Here is a 15,909-nt window from a genome sequence, read left to right on the forward strand (position 1 = left end):
GCCAGAATACTGGAAATTGAAAGGTATATCTCATAAAAATGACATGTGTCTTTGGATCATTTTGCAAGTTATAATAAATTATTTTTAAAATGAGACATTAAACGTAACGTTAACTCAAAACATTGCGTTGGAAAAACATTTTATCCTTTCCTGACGATTAAATCTAAGATTTCTCTCTCCAGAATTCGGACGTAAGTTCCAGTTGTAATTTTTGGTTTACGAAAGCATGCGACACTCGTTATCAGTAAAAGAAATACTATACGCGCTCCGTAGCACCCACTATCCTGGCAAGTGAGTGAGGACGGTCAGAAGATCATCGGCCACATGGTTTTGCGAAAATCGGCCGGTTCCGGAAGCTGCAGTAGTATACTCGGGCTAAAAGTTGTCGGTGGCAAGCTACTGGAAGACGGTTCCAGAGGCGCTTTGATCGAGAAGGTGAAAAAGGGTAGTACGGCGGACGTAGAAGGTCAACTTAGACCCGGTAAGAGGATTACAAAGTTCAAATCAAGCGATTTGGCGACTTTCTGAAACACGCGAGTCGCGGACAATATGTGTGTTACTTTATAGGAATCGCGATTATCACGCGCGAGCGAAAACACACGAGACACCTTTGACGCTATGTTTTAGAGAAATTGCAATTTCGATAATTAATTGCCAGACATATGTGTGTATATACAGAGTGTCCCATTTTAACTTTCACCCTCGAATATCTCGAAACCATGGCGGTTTCGGTGAAAATGTTTTAAACAAAAGTTGTATGGTTTTAAGGGGGCCATAAGATGGTGTCATTGGTTTTACCTTGAAAAGTCGTTTGAAGATCACCTCCAACTTTTTAAATAGGACACCCTATATACTTTTACATATTCTTGTAGCTTGCCTCGAGAGCTTTCCAAAACACTATAATTAAACATTTTTTCATTGAGTACTTTTCGAGTTATGAGGCTTGACATAATTTCTTAATTTTACATAAATCATAAAATATCTAGTAAAATATTCAGTTTTCGATTATCTTACCTTAATACTTTTACAAAATAATGAGAGGAATCAATTGGTGTAAAGAAAACACATAGTTGTTTCGAAAAAAAAATGTAATTTGCAATTAACAATTACATATTTTTTCTTAAAAATAACTATGTGTTTTCTTTATACCAATTGATTCCTCTCATTATTTTGTAAAAGTATTAAGGTAAGATAATCGAAAAATAAATATTTTACTAGATATTTTATGGTTTATGTAAAATTAAAAAATTATGTCAAGCCTCCTAACTCGAAAAATACTCAATGAAGAAATATTTTATTATAGTGTTTTGGAAAGCTCTCGAGATAAGCTACAAGAATAAGTAATACAAAATAGGGGGTTCCGTTTAAAAAATTGAAGGTGTCCTTTACATGAGCTTCAAATGACTTTTCAAGGTAAAACCAATGACACCATCTTATAGCCCTCTTAAAACCATACAACTTTTATTGAAAACATTTTTACCGAAACCACCATGGTTTCGAGATATTCGAGTGTGAAAATGTGACACCCTGTGTATCTTGAATCACTCGATAAAATTACGAGAAAACGAAAATGAAAAGAGCTTATTCCATTTACTGAGAGGATCGGGAAAAATAGACTATATCCGATGTACAGAGTGACAATCTAACGGAATCTTCCTTGCATCGCGTGTCATATCGACAAAAATCTTGCGCTCGCGTCACTTTGAATATTTTCAGTGCTTTGAGAGCGCACCGTACAATCGCGTGCCCCATTTCCATTCTCGTGAAACATCCGTAGGAACGAATCGGACGCTCGACGATTTCTCGGGTATTCCCTGCGGCTGTTTCAGGTGACGAGGTGATCGCGTGGAACGGGAGGTCCCTGCAGGGCAAAAGCTTCCGGGAAGTTTACGACATCATCACCGAGTCGAGACTGGAGCCGCAAATCGAGCTCGTAGTTGAGAGAAAATTGTCCACGACGACGACAGGCATGACGCCTGCCGGACCGGGCCCGTCGACGCCCATGGCGTCCAGGCGAATTGTCGCTCAGAGCCAATGGCGACAGAAACACGAGACCATCCCTGGATCACAGCCACATCACAAAGGTGACTATGCGCTCGGCACGTCTCGTTTTCCGATTCTTCATTTTGCTTCTGTGTCAAATATGTCGTGAATATAGATTATTTCATCAGCTGTTACTTTTAAAACTTGAGATTTTCCTTGCGTATGATTTTAACATATATATATATATATATATATATATATATATATATATGTGTGTGTGTGTATGTTAAAATCATATGCATATCATCTCATTGATTTAAAGTCTCTTTCTCCTACAATAGCCGTGCAATAGGCTGACGGGTGTCACACGTTACTTAAATAAACATTGCGAGAAGTAAATCTTATGAATATAATTGTAGAAAGAGATGATGAGGTAGACTGTGTTTAGATCTTATATATAGAGTATGTAAATTTAAATGTAGAATATATGCACAAGGAGCTATAGAAAAATATGTTAGGAAAATACGTTGCTGTAAGCTAAATATGATTAGGGAGTCAAAAATATTCCTGGCATTCATCTCTATAAATTCTTTCGGATAGATCAATGCGTTTTGTGTTTTTTAATCTAGGAATTTTTCCTTTTAACATTTTAAAAATACGCATATATATTCATATACAGAATATATAAATGTTAAGAAAGATTGCAAGCATATATTATGCCGGGAATAAAGTAGTACGCGTAATATCTGCGACGACTTAATTGGACAGATCATGAAAGGGCTGAGAATTAATTATTCCGACTCGAATGGAATATTTATCGATATCAATTAAATCCCATTAGCCGTATTCTTTGAAGTGACGCGAAATTATGAGGCGCATACTCTGTGTTCCTCGCATAAGTATACATTAAGCATTATTATTAGCATTATATTATTGGAACCGACGCTATTGTCACACACGGATTGTATGATTTTTCGCATTCCAGGTCTTAAGAAATGTATTCTATGGGGTAGGCTTCACAGACAAGGCTCTGTCTTTAAACTATTTCAATTGATCTCGGTGTTTGTTTTTTCCTGTATCGTTGACCCCCCCCCCCCCCTCGTAGCTCCGATTGTGGTCTGTTTAATGGGATTTTTTTTCTAAATCTCAATAAACGGAACCGGAGAGAGAATTACATTATTATTACGCTACAAACCGTAATCGATAAATCGCATGGCGGAGCAACGAAAGTTAATCTATCACTTATTCTGCCTTGAGCATATACCGTCGATGTTTAACGTAGACGTAGATCGTAATGCTAATGCACCCCTTCCCCTCGTTAAAGAGCACCGTTGTATAGGTATAGTCTTATGGGAGCAACAACTATATATTATGTACACATAAATATATATATATATATGCAAAATATAAAACCGCCAATACCCCATCGTACTTCTTCTCTACTTGTAACGAATATGAATATTTCCGTACGATCCTTACGAATAAGTATAACTTGCTGTAATTCATCGCTATGTCTATTATCAATGTGTATCGATCTAACATTATTACAACAGCTCTCTCCTCTCTTTCATTTTCTTAACTCGTTGTCACGGATTTCCGTGATCATGAGAACCTGTGCATGCGGATTGCACTTCTTTAAAGGACGTGGGTGTGTTTCCAGAACTGTTCGGAAATAGTTTATCGATTTTGTAATATCCCCCTTCCCTTGGGGGTTCGATGACGCCGCAAGAAATAGAGAACTTGATTTTCGTGACTATAATTTCACTAAAGTATCTACAATCGGCAGAAATTTCTAAGATAGACGTCCAAACGGACGATCTAATCCTTCAAAGGTATCTCGAGTATCTTACGTTTCGATTTTTTTTTCTGTGTTGTTCGAGAGTTTATTTATTTAATACGCAAGAGATGAACATTTATTTCCGTTCGCTCGAATCATCCCCCCGATTTTTTTTCTCTTCTTTACTTATGTATTCATTCGTTTATATCGTTTTTAATTTTGCCTTTGTTGTCGTTTCCTCCCCCTCCGAGCACACCCTTCCCCCTTCGTGAATCGCTCCAAGATCGCAGGTACGGAAACGTTATATCCTAGTCGACACCGCACGATCACTTGCAGAGTTGTACGACGCGAGGCGTGAGAAACCCTCGGTTTTAGTGACGTCACCCGGCTCGCCGGACCTGCATGCCCAAGGACGCGGTCGACACTCCCGACATCCAACCGGAAATGCGAACGTGGGCGGCAGCATTCAAGTGAAGCTGGGTTTCGATCCCATGGGACTTCAACTGATCGTCACGATAATTTGTGCCGCGGGACTCACGCCCAAGAGCAACGGCCAACCGAGGAACCCTTACGCCAAAATCTTTCTGCTTCCCGACAAGAGGTGAGTTAACTGCAAATGCAGGCCAATTGTTTCGATCAATTGGGAATTTTTAATCGGGATTCTGAACCGAGTTCGCACGCTCATTATTAAATTATCGCAAAGCTGCAGGTCAAGACGAAACAAAACAAACTGATGAACTTTTGATGAACCTTCGGTTCTCCGTTTCGCTAAAAATTCCAACTTAATTGTCGAACAATTATTCGATCGATGGTTCTTAAAACTATATATTTATGTGTGGGTCTTGAAATGTTGCAGCGAGAAATCGAAACGGCGTACAAAGACCGTGGCGAATACAAACGATCCAAGGTGGAATCAGACCTTCTTTTATAACGGAGTCAGACGTTCGGAATTGAGGAAAAGGGCATTGGAGATTACGGTCTGGGACTACGCGAGGTACGAGGCGAACGATTTTCTCGGCGAGGTTGTCCTGGAATTGGCAGTATGTCTCTTAGACGAGGAACCAGAATGGCATTCTCTGACCGCTCACGGAGAACACCGGCACGTCAGGTATGAATCGCGCTCGCGGATGCTGGTAGTTCCGAGATGCCAATACTAAAAGCGATCAAATAAATACCTCGCATCGATACGAATCTCCCGCGGGATGTTCGACAATGTTCTCGTCTCTCTGCTTACGATGCGACATTATCTCGCGAGTCCCAGAAATTTGCATGCTAAAACTCGCGAATATCGAAAATGGATCATGAAATCCTCCGACAGTTTTATTTCTAAAGGGACTCCGAGTAAATTTAATGTCGCGAGGGGGGACTTTCGTTATCGAGAGAGCGTTAATATTATATTTTTCTGCACTCTACAGACATTACCAAGATTCTGATGACGTGCCGGATCATCATCTCAGTCCACCGTCGACCACTTCGAGATTAAGTGATTCCGACACCTCGGAGTGCGATATTACGGACTGCGACGTGTCGAGGGAACAAAGAAGAACGGCTGACGGTGCCAGCATAAGTAGTATCGGCAGTTCCTCTAGGTAATATCATCTCTTGAGAATTTTTCTGTAGTACATAACATATAAATCTCAGTTTGGCGAAAGAGTATTATATCAAGTCGACGAAAATGGTCAACTTTAGATTTTGCGTTCAACACTCTGTAAATTTGTCGCGTGTCTAAACCAGAAATTTTTTTAATAGAAAACACAGGATTGCGTTAGATTGATTAATAATATCTTTACAATTGTGTCGAAAATTGATTAGTTATTAATTGTTTAAGTATGCACTGCGGTCAATATACCTGACCGGTGGGAATTGTGTTAATCTGACAGCGTTACTGTCTCCCCCCTCCCACGACTTAAGATCCTGTTTACAAATCTCATAACCATTCTATGTAGCTGTTGTAACAATCATTCTCGTGTTGCTTGCACGTCGCGATCTTTATCATCGATAATAGAGGAGGCAGATTTGGCCTGAAAAAGTTTCTGCGCGAGGATTTCTTCCGTTATTATTCCGTTTTCTCCCAATAAAACGAGGCTAAGTTGTATAATTAAATAATTGTTGGAATTTGTACAAAGGGATATTTGTATAAAAATGGATTTTTTGATGTTTTTTTTTTACTAGATCGCATTTTGAACTATTTTTATCAATCGTTTGTCGTCAAGTTATTATATAATTAACAAATAATTACATCGCAAAGTTATATCACAGTTCTTGTAATGATATGAAAGTAGTTGTGATCGTACAAGGTTCAACTTTTTTCCTTTTTTATACGATTAATAAGCAAGCCAAGTGGAAGAGAGAGAGAAACAAGTATAATATACTATATAATATAAATTATTACGAACAAAAAAAAAAGATGAGAGTCGAACAAGGAAGGGGTAATCGAAAGAAAGAGAGAGGGCAAAAGCCAAGTTATAAAACTGGGCAACAAGCCAATTGACATAGCAGTTGGCCCGCGACCATCGTCAGCTCCGGAAGTCAGCCTTAAAACTCGTATCCATATTAATATTCCAACGGTGATGTCCGATCGTTATTTGTGAGTACAAAGTGTGGTTTTCACCAAAGCTTTCGAGTCTTCGTTCTCTTATCAAACGGAAGAAATAATACATATCGAAATGAAATAAGGTAGAAAATTACTCAACAATAAAATGTTAAGCATCTGTGATAATGGAATTATTTTCAAAATTGCATGGATATTAAATTATTTCAAAGACAAGAGATAGATATTGTTTTGCGATGAATTATTTATTTGCTGTAAACGCAAAACTTGCACATATTGCATATCAATGCAAGTATTCACCATTAATAATGACAAAACTTTCTTAATAACGACATTAAAAACTGCTTAATAACGACATTTATTAAATGTACTTGCGACATTTATAATTATTGAATATTTGGCAAATTAAATTTTTCAAAATTTACATCTCCCAAACGTTTAGATTATTTTAAAGAGTGACTTGATTATAAATTTTTTCGTTGATGATACGCGAAAAATCGAGTCAATGGTAGATCGAATAAAAACGTGTGCTATCCTCGATAGGCTTGGCAGGTGGAGTGGCAGAGATGGGGATAAGCCGAGATACTATCCGGCATCGCTCTGCACTTCTTTTTATACCGAACAGCTTCGATCTGCAAAGTGAGCGCTTCTATCCCTAAGCGCGCATCAGCCTCTGTAAAAGCTGTCCCGAGTAATTGAAACATTCCGGTGTTCTCCTGAGAGAACGGCGGACATCCTGCGCATTTTTAACAACCTTCAGTACCGTCTAATGAGATTATTCGAAAGGGTTTCGCCGGTTACATTAATAATTCTTTCGTCAAGTCGATAATACGATATGGACGATGCAATTCGATGAAATATTATTATTAAGAATTCTACCCAAGAGCACCCACACACAAATTATTATATTTAATGACAAAGTAGAAAAGTAGCCTTTTTAATAGGCGGATGTATGTAAAAAAATTGTTTGCAAAAAAAATTTACACACATTCGTTAATTGTATATATCTTACTTGATGTTTTCTATCGTGTTGTTATGATGCTATAAATATTGAGTAAGATATTGAGTAGAGAAAAAGCGCTCCAAAACCGAAATAGATCTCCTAAACTCTAATATAATTCATTAATTAAATGAAATACTTTATCAGAATTGATATGAATTTTATTTGCTTATAATTTATTCATTTGAAGTATATATAATGCATTTATAACTTGTTTATATGCTGAATTAGCTTGTTTCGAATTCTTTAAAAGTTCAAAGGTTTTTATTTCTGTAATTTTCTTTTCACCATTGCATTGTATAATCTAAATAATAACAAGTATATATATTTTTTATAGCTATTTTCATTATGTTTTCCTACATTTTTAAAGGTTTCTAAATCTGCTTTTATATTCTGAATCTCTGTTTTTATATATTAATTTTATCTCTGTTTTATTTTTATCTTTATCTATTTGCACAGAGGATACGGTTAAAAAATTAAATTAGAATTTTCTGACATATCCTGTAGCTTATATATCGACATAATTAACATTTGCTTCGAAATGTCAATTTAAAAAGTATGAGTAATGTAAATTGACTAATTTAATTACATTTAAAAGATTTTAATTTAAAAAAATAAAACGTACGTATATAATCTTAAAAATATTAATTTTTATAAATATTAGTTTTTATAAATATTAGTTTTTATAAATAGAATAATTACGTGGTAACATAATTTATCTGAAATTCAATAACTCTTTTTCAGTTAAATAATTGAATCCAATATTTTTTGCATATTTTTATCGTATTTCTATAATTTTTAGTGAATATATCAAAATTAATTTCTCACACTTTAATTTTTGTCCACTTTACAAAAGAATCATTTATATTCAAAAATTTTAAATATATAATATTATCAAAACTGATAAAGAATAGTCTCCAATAAATATCTGCGGATATAAATTCTTATTTTGAATTTTTAACTAGAAGTTAAAGCCTGAAAAATGTTGGTTTTGGCAACTTTCTTCAGCATATATATATACATGTACATAGAAATCTATATCAAGGCACAACATTTTTTTGAATAGATAAATGTGTATGAAATATGTGTGTGAAATATTTCAAATATTAAAGTATAATAAGGCGAGATAAGAAACATTATAGATACAATGATGCGTTGGCCGCGGCCGCGCCCGCTCGTTGATTTTAATTTTAATCGTGTGCTTTGTTATTTATTTTTTAGGTTTCATAATATGCCGTCAAATTATAAGCGGTACGGCCATTACAATTTATATTTTCTCCTCCTTCATCACGCAGTCACACGTCTTGCATCCTCACCTCGTTAGGTTACAATGTCGCGCGTAGATCAGTCGATTAGTCATGACAAGAAAGAGAATTCGCAAAATAATAGAGACAAGACTACGGGACAACGCGAACTGACGCAATCACGTAACTAACTCAATCTGAGAACGGATAACAAGAATAACGAGAAATTCGATAGGGATATATTTTTAAGGACTGATAAAAGGGGGGTTGGGGGGAGCAGGAAAAGTGTTTTCGGGCAAAGAAAGAAACAGTGACTATGATACAGACGTCATTGGTAACAAAAAAAGAAACATTATTATCATTGGCATTCAACTTTCTATTCAATTTTCCTGTTGCAATATTTTGCGCATGACATGAATATCACAAATGTATAAAAATGTACAGTGTTTCGCAAAATTCTCGGGGCAATTTGTCTTGGTTCTTTGCTAAGGAGGAAACGCGCGGAGAAAGAATATTAATTAAATTAGCGAATCGCCATTCATGTAGGCACTTTAGACGTCATACTGTCATTGCTTCTTGCATATTATGTACGTTAAAAATCTTAGATGCGACGGGACATGGCTTTTAGAATGCTTAGTGCATCGCGACGCATCGGCCGGGGTGGATTGAATTTTTCTCTCTCTTTGCGAGCTTTGATGATGACTGCAATTATACGTCGGGCGCTGTCCAATATTCGAGACTGTCTTGCACGGACACTTTGCTTTTCGTTGCCAGAAACCAGTGAAAATTCCATCTCGGATTTTCTATCAACACACATTTAGCACGATCGATCATTGACGTGCAATAGTCGACTACTTACGCAGTCTTGGCACCCATCGAACGCACTTACACGGCATATTCTCAGTTTTACGGCGACTCGCGATTTCTTCTTTTTATGGCGCGACTTTGATTTTTGGCAACGAAAAGCGCCTCGCAATCGAGAACGCTGTGTAAACGCCGAGGAGACTTGACTGCATTGCCGAATAACTTGGAGCCGCTTCTCGCGCCAAATTAGAAGATATGCATCTCTCGCAATTTGCGATTTAAGAAATCGAGCTCACGCTAGAATATTATTATATATATATATATATATCTATACGCCGAATATGTAAATAATGCGTACGAATATTTTTCAGAGACAAGTCTCACTGAATTTTTACCTTGATCTCGTTTCTTACGTTCCTCGGTGCTACGTAGTTTGTTTTCATTTTTATAGCGTTCCAAACATACCTTCCCTTCCGCTTCTCTTACCATCCTGGCCGCATGCATTTTGAGATTAGCGCGAGACTCACAGCACTCGCCTCATTTAACCTATAAGGCACGCAATATTCACTGATTGATAAAAAAAAATGAACGCATGCTGGAGCAGCCACTATTCTAGCCCGCCACCGGAGAGAGAGCTCTGCGTCGACGGCGAGCATCGGAGTCGAAGGGACATGTCGCCTCAAGGACGCAAAAGGGCGGCCCTCATGATTTCTCGTGACCAACCGGCTACCATCGCGTCCGGTTATCAGACGTATCGTAAGGTAAGACGTTTTCTGTTTTTAATCCGAGCGAAGGAGAAATCGATCGATGAATTATGTATGGAGGAAAAAATATACACTCGCGAGAGATATTCGCGAAGGATATTCGGATCGACGCGTCAAGGTCTATCGATATCTCGTGCGTAGAATTAAATAATGTCCATCGATAATATTGTTGCGTCATTAAATGCGTCAATCTTCAGGACGACATCCATCGGGGAATGATGGGTCATAGGTCGCACAGCGCAGCGCCTATGGACTCTCCGAGCGTCAGGTACCGAGGAAGATCTCAGAGTCCCACCGGTCATCGTTCCTTGTCTCCGCCTGAGCACAGATCCATTCCCTATTCGCACGGATACGTTCACACGACGAGGTATGAGATATGTCATTGGAAACTTTTCGATTCGTTCATCGCGAGGATGAGACTTGCAAGAGCAGAACTGACGATACGGGTTTACCGCCGCGCTTATTTAGATTCGGCTCGAGATCGGCAACTGCTACTCCCACTGGATCGCCAAAGAAACGTCAGCTACCTCAAATCCCGGCAGCCCTGAAGGAAAGGGTCACGCAAGATCTGGAAGAACGGGCAAGGTTCATGAGACACCGTAACAGGCAGTCGATATACAGAAGCACAGGCATGGGAGGTAAGCCTCGCTTCACTTTTCTGTTGGTGCTTGAAATGATAAATAATCTGTCTTACATAATACTTGCTATTTCGCACTCTCGACTGAGAAAGAATAGAAATAGATCTGGTCTAAAATAATAAATATACAACATGTCTTAAAATTAAACAATCATGCTTGTATATTTTATGATTAGAAACAAGGAGAAAATTCAATATTAATCTGAAGATGTTTTATTAGAAAAAATTACAAGAATAGAATATTAAGAAAAAATTACAAGATAAGAATATTAAACATGAAGATTATAGCGAATTCATTTATTGATAACGAGCAAGAATAAAATTTATTTAATCTGTTTATTATTTTTATTATATTCTTTTTTAATTATTTCAAATTTTGTCTGCAGAAAACTGTGACAGAGCAAAAGTGTATTGTATAAGAGACAAAAATGAATTGAGAAAGTTAATTTAACATTTTACTAACAATGAATTACAGCAACGTTGACATAACATTTATAGAGTATTAAATTCAATATTTCAATAATGTCAAGTTTGTATTAGAAACAAAGGCATTTTAAAATGGAAAATTAAGCGAACGTATTCTTTTTTAACATAATAAAATGTTTTCGGGCCAATGTTTACGTTTTTTTTTATTTTTACTCATGAAACATATCAATAAAGTTTCGTCGTTCATTTTAATTTTGTATATTTTACATGTAACCGTAATTTTTTCTTTTCATACACGGTTTTTTAAATTACTGTATCTTAAATAATATTGATTATAATCTATTTCTAGGCTGGGAAAGGCATTACAGTGGCCTTTCAGACTCGGATCTTCCCTCAATCGGACACGATCCATTAACGTTGTCGCACAGTCACGCTTATAGGATGCACAGACCCAGAAAGGGACATTTGAGCCCCGAAAAAGATGTGCTCGGTGATCTCGGTGATTCTGATATGGAGAGCATAGCCTCGGTAACGAGCAGTGCCTTTAGTACGCAATCGGAACGACCACGTGGATCGAGAGCACTAATGTGAGTATAGTTTCGTAATCATTACGCTATCTTATCGTACGGACGACCTCGCGTTGCAACGTCAATGTGCAAAGCAACGCTGATTCCATAGTCAAGAGAGTACCCCGTTAGGGAGAGATCGAACATCGAGTGTGCAGTCTATTGTTAAATACAACATCACGATGTATCGATGTATTGTAGATCTCAACTTTTGTTCTCCACACACGAGATGAGGATCGATCGACGCGAAATAGCACACTCACCAGCTCGATCTCTCAAACCAAGGATAATCCCTGGATTAAATGGACATTGTCGACTAAATGGACATCCCGTAGTCGCACTTTTTCACATCCTGCTTGCGTGTTAACGTCCCAATGTTCTTTCCCCGCCTTTTCTACGAAGCGATTATAGATTGCACTTCCTATGCACTTTGTGTCAATGTCCATTTAATAAATGTGCCCCATTCTAAGAAAGCAGGGATATCATAAGTGCGTGGCGTTGGTCGAACGGTTAGGGCCTTAGTTGTGCCTCATCTGACACGTTATAGAAACTAAAGAAAGCACATCGATCGCCGCGTGTCTCTTCTGAAATGCCGACCCGTTGCTCTCGGCAGAGTCGAGTTCTGAGATTTCATGATACGATATACGAGTTCGATCGATCGCGAACGCGCGGTAGACGCTAAAGAGGAAAAGAAAAATTTAAAAAAGATTAAAATTAAAAAAAAAAAAAAAAGCGGAATGGGCTCACCCTTTGGTTTATATGTTTCCGCAAGAGCGTTAAATCTCTCTATATGAAAAACATTATTTGCAGACCGACAGTTAAAAACGTATTAATACCCGGTGTCATATCTCCCATGCCCCCGCCCCCTAGGCGCAATAGGCGCAGGCACAAACTTAGGGTACCCTGCAGCGAATGCCATTGTCCGAGCAACAGCAATCCCGCCAAACAGCCCAAAAACAACCCCGGCAAATGTTCCCTGCTCCCGCGTCCCCTCGTACGGAGCAAGTCCGCAGTGGTGCGCTCGTTGTACAAAAAGATGCGTACGCCCTTCACGAGATCGCAGACCGTCGACGAGAACATGCTGAGATATTACAGCCCCGAGACCAGCGAGTACAGCGTTTCCGAGGGGTACATACTCAGGCCAAAGAGACTTAGCGTAGCCGCTAAGAATCGTATACCGGAGATATACGTCGAGGACTGCCTTCGAGTCGACTTTAACGATCGTTTCGTGGAGAAGTTTCGCTCCGAGTACTTGTCGCGACACGCGGGTAGCCGCGACATGTTGTCGTTGGGTAAAGAGTGCGCGACAACGACCACGACAACGACAACGACGACGACAACGACGACGACGACGATGACGACGACGATTGTCTCGGGAGGTCCGATCGATGATCATCTCGATCATCTCGATATTAGGAACGTAGACGCTAGTCTGCATCCGCGTAGGTCTCTCTTAACCGCTAAGGCTAGGAGCTTCGATTACGACGTGATGCACGATACATACGGTGATGATCGTTTCGGTATTAGGCCAGGATCCGTCGGTCTGCTATCGCGCCGGGCCAAGAGTTTCGAGTACGAGAGCATTTCGAGCAACATATTCAGCGACGACAGTCTCAGGACCGCCCGGAGAAAGCTCAAGCGGAATCTCTCTCTCAGCGACGCCGGCTACGGCGACAAGATACCGGCGCTGGGCGATCAGAGCAAGTCCTACTACGATTCTAACGGCGACGACAAAGTGCCTAGAGATCTCGCGAGCAAGGAAACGAATTACGATTTTCTTTCCCAAGATCATAAGCCGTTTTACGGATACGACTCCGAGCTTAGCTGCGGCGAGACGGAAATTTACGTCCCGAGCTTCGACAAGCGAGGCATCGATGATTATCAATCCACGTATTTAGCGGACAGCGAGCGATCCAACCTGAGGAATATCTTGGACAAGGACGATACCGGCAAGAGAAAATACATGGACGAGAGTTATTTGAATCACGAATCTTCGTACATCAGAGATTTATCCTCGGAGAAGAAGATGAAGAATGTAGAGAGTGACCTTTGTAACACGGTCGGCGATCACGCCTACTGCAACATCGAAGAGGCTCGATCGTCTGGCAAAAATTACGATCGCGACATTCTCCAGAAGATCCATAGTACCTCGAACGTAGACGAGGAGTGGATGTCGCAAGATGCCAAAAGTATCTTGCGACCTCGCGGAGAAACTGGCCGTTCCTATCAAAGAGATAAATATAAAGATTACGAGAACTGGGACGCCGATTACGACGAAGGGTTCATAGAGCGAGAGAAAGTCGACGATTATGAGCAAAAGCGATTTGATTATCTGAACGAGAGTATCCGAGACTTAAGGATCGCTGGATCGATGTACGACGACGAGTATTTTCAGCGAAAACGCGATTACGCACAGTCGGACGATGACGGCAGGAAGCTTACGTCGACGAGCGATTACATCAGTTATCGTCCCCTCGACGAATACGAGTCTTCCTCGTCTACCGTGCCGCGAAGACGAAGACGAAGAAGCAGAAGAGGCAGCAGAGAGGGTGACTACGAAAGCCCGCGTGCCAGAGACGTTCAATCGAGAGGGTCGACGGACAACAGGAGGCTGATGATCCAACGAACCGAATCCACGCCGACTCTACACTCGGACGAGGACCTAAGCTCGATTGCGGATCGCACCAGACGCATGTACCGCCGCAAGCGAAACAGCAGCTGTCCAGAGAGCAGAGATCTGCGAATATACGGCACGCGAAGAGACGACGAAAGGACGTCGAGTTTCGTGCTGGACTCCGACGAGGAGTTTGGTTCCATGGAGACGGTCGTCGGCGCCGATCATTTCCGTCGGATCGCTTCCTCGGGCTTCGTGACGGAGACTAGAGCGAACGGGAAATCGGGCTTCCTCGACGCGGAACAAGATCGTGATAGCTACTTGTTAGACGCAAGATACGATTACGAAAATCGCTATCAGGATAATCGCAGTTATGCGGAGATGAGTCGCGAGCTAGTTAGGTCAGGGTCGCAGCGTTCCTCGGGTCGCGAGGCCCGATATGCGTCGTCGCGCGCTAGGCGTAAGAGTAGTTGCCCCGAGTGTCGTGAGCTGTCCTCCTCGGAGTTAGGTAGGTCGGGATCGCTGTCGCGAAAGGTCGACGACACTCGGCGGTCATCGATCGAATCGAAGCATAGATATCGTAGGCGAAACAGCAGCTGTCCAGAGGCTAGGGATCTCGAACTGTTCGACAAGAGGCAACGGCAGCAGCAGCAGCAGCAACCGCAGCACCACCAGCAACAGCTCACGCAGCGTCACCAGCAGCAGCAGCAGCAGAGGCGGCCGAGCCAGCAGCAGCAGCAGCACCCGCATCAGCAACCGCAGGGAAGTAGTAAGAGGAACGTGGCGATCAGCGACACCCTCGAGTACTACGAGTACTCGATGGAGAGCGAGAGCCAGTGCAGCGAGAACTGCGGATTTGGCCCGTGCGATCCGCGTAGGCCCCGTAACCGAGCACCCCGCCCTGGTAACGCTAATTCGAGTCTCTTTGATTCCCAAACCGCTACCTCCGACACTGCTAAAAACTACCACCCACGGGTCGACGATCATCATCACCACCAACACCCACAAAACACGAAAACGTCGCCGCACGTCCACGTGACGTACCTGCCGCCGCGGCCACCGGCGTCCTCCACCCGGCGACGATCCTTCCGAAAAAAATCTGTCTACGACGTCGACGTCGACACCGCCGCCGATCGTCGCGACGATGACGACTCACGGACTCGTCGTTCCTCGTCCATGCCCGAAAGCAGCGAGTACAGCGGCCAATCGAGCTCGTACGAGAAGACGTCCAGACACCAGGTCACCGACAACGGGCACGACGGCCACGACAAGAGAAGCCAGTTCACTAGGAGTCTCAGTAACGCCGATGTGCCCCAAGACGAGAAAGGTGAGCGAAGATGCTTAATCAGGTGGATTATAAAAAGGGTTCCATTTTTTTTTACGCGGATGGAAGAGATAAGATCGATAAAGTTGCTTCGATATTTTTAATTTTTGCTCTTTCTTCTTGTAGATATTAAAAAAGCGCGTCTTAATTATTTTTTTTTACTAGCGCGAATAAATATCCGTAGCATGTTTATGTGCTTTTGATAAGATCGAAAATTGA

General features: G+C 40.9%; 1 protein-coding gene across 13 annotated transcripts in view; it reads left to right on the forward strand.

Annotated features, from left to right (window-relative positions):
* The window catches only part of LOC105251653 (regulating synaptic membrane exocytosis protein 2), a 70,494-nt gene that overhangs the window by 37,031 nt on the left and 17,554 nt on the right, over positions 1 to 15,909 (forward strand). For 4 of the 13 annotated variants that reach the window (XR_003123252.1, XM_025411771.1, XM_025411770.1 and 1 more), the window contains 12 exons: positions 274 to 481; positions 1,830 to 2,084; positions 2,969 to 2,992; positions 4,097 to 4,361; positions 4,617 to 4,868; positions 5,176 to 5,349; positions 8,533 to 8,562; positions 9,964 to 10,120; positions 10,321 to 10,490; positions 10,592 to 10,761; positions 11,536 to 11,773; positions 13,280 to 15,693. Coding sequence is in view for 12 of the 13 variants with exons in the window: in XM_025411771.1 (XP_025267556.1) it covers positions 274 to 481; positions 1,830 to 2,084; positions 2,969 to 2,992; positions 4,097 to 4,361; positions 4,617 to 4,868; positions 5,176 to 5,349; positions 8,533 to 8,562; positions 9,964 to 10,120; positions 10,321 to 10,490; positions 10,592 to 10,761; positions 11,536 to 11,773; positions 13,280 to 15,693 (4,357 nt within the window). In the remaining variant the exon portion in view is untranslated. The remainder of the gene's footprint in view (positions 1 to 273; positions 482 to 1,829; positions 2,085 to 2,968; positions 2,993 to 4,096; positions 4,362 to 4,616; positions 4,869 to 5,175; positions 5,350 to 8,532; positions 8,563 to 9,963; positions 10,121 to 10,320; positions 10,491 to 10,591; positions 10,762 to 11,535; positions 11,774 to 13,279; positions 15,694 to 15,909) is intronic. The other 9 variants (XM_025411764.1, XM_025411767.1, XM_025411766.1 and 6 more) reach the window with 9 other exon arrangements.

This window comes from Camponotus floridanus, unplaced genomic scaffold (assembly GCF_003227725.1).
Source record: "Camponotus floridanus strain SB8 unplaced genomic scaffold, Cflo_v7.5 scaffold43, whole genome shotgun sequence".
Classification (NCBI taxonomy): Eukaryota; Metazoa; Arthropoda; class Insecta; order Hymenoptera; family Formicidae; genus Camponotus; species Camponotus floridanus.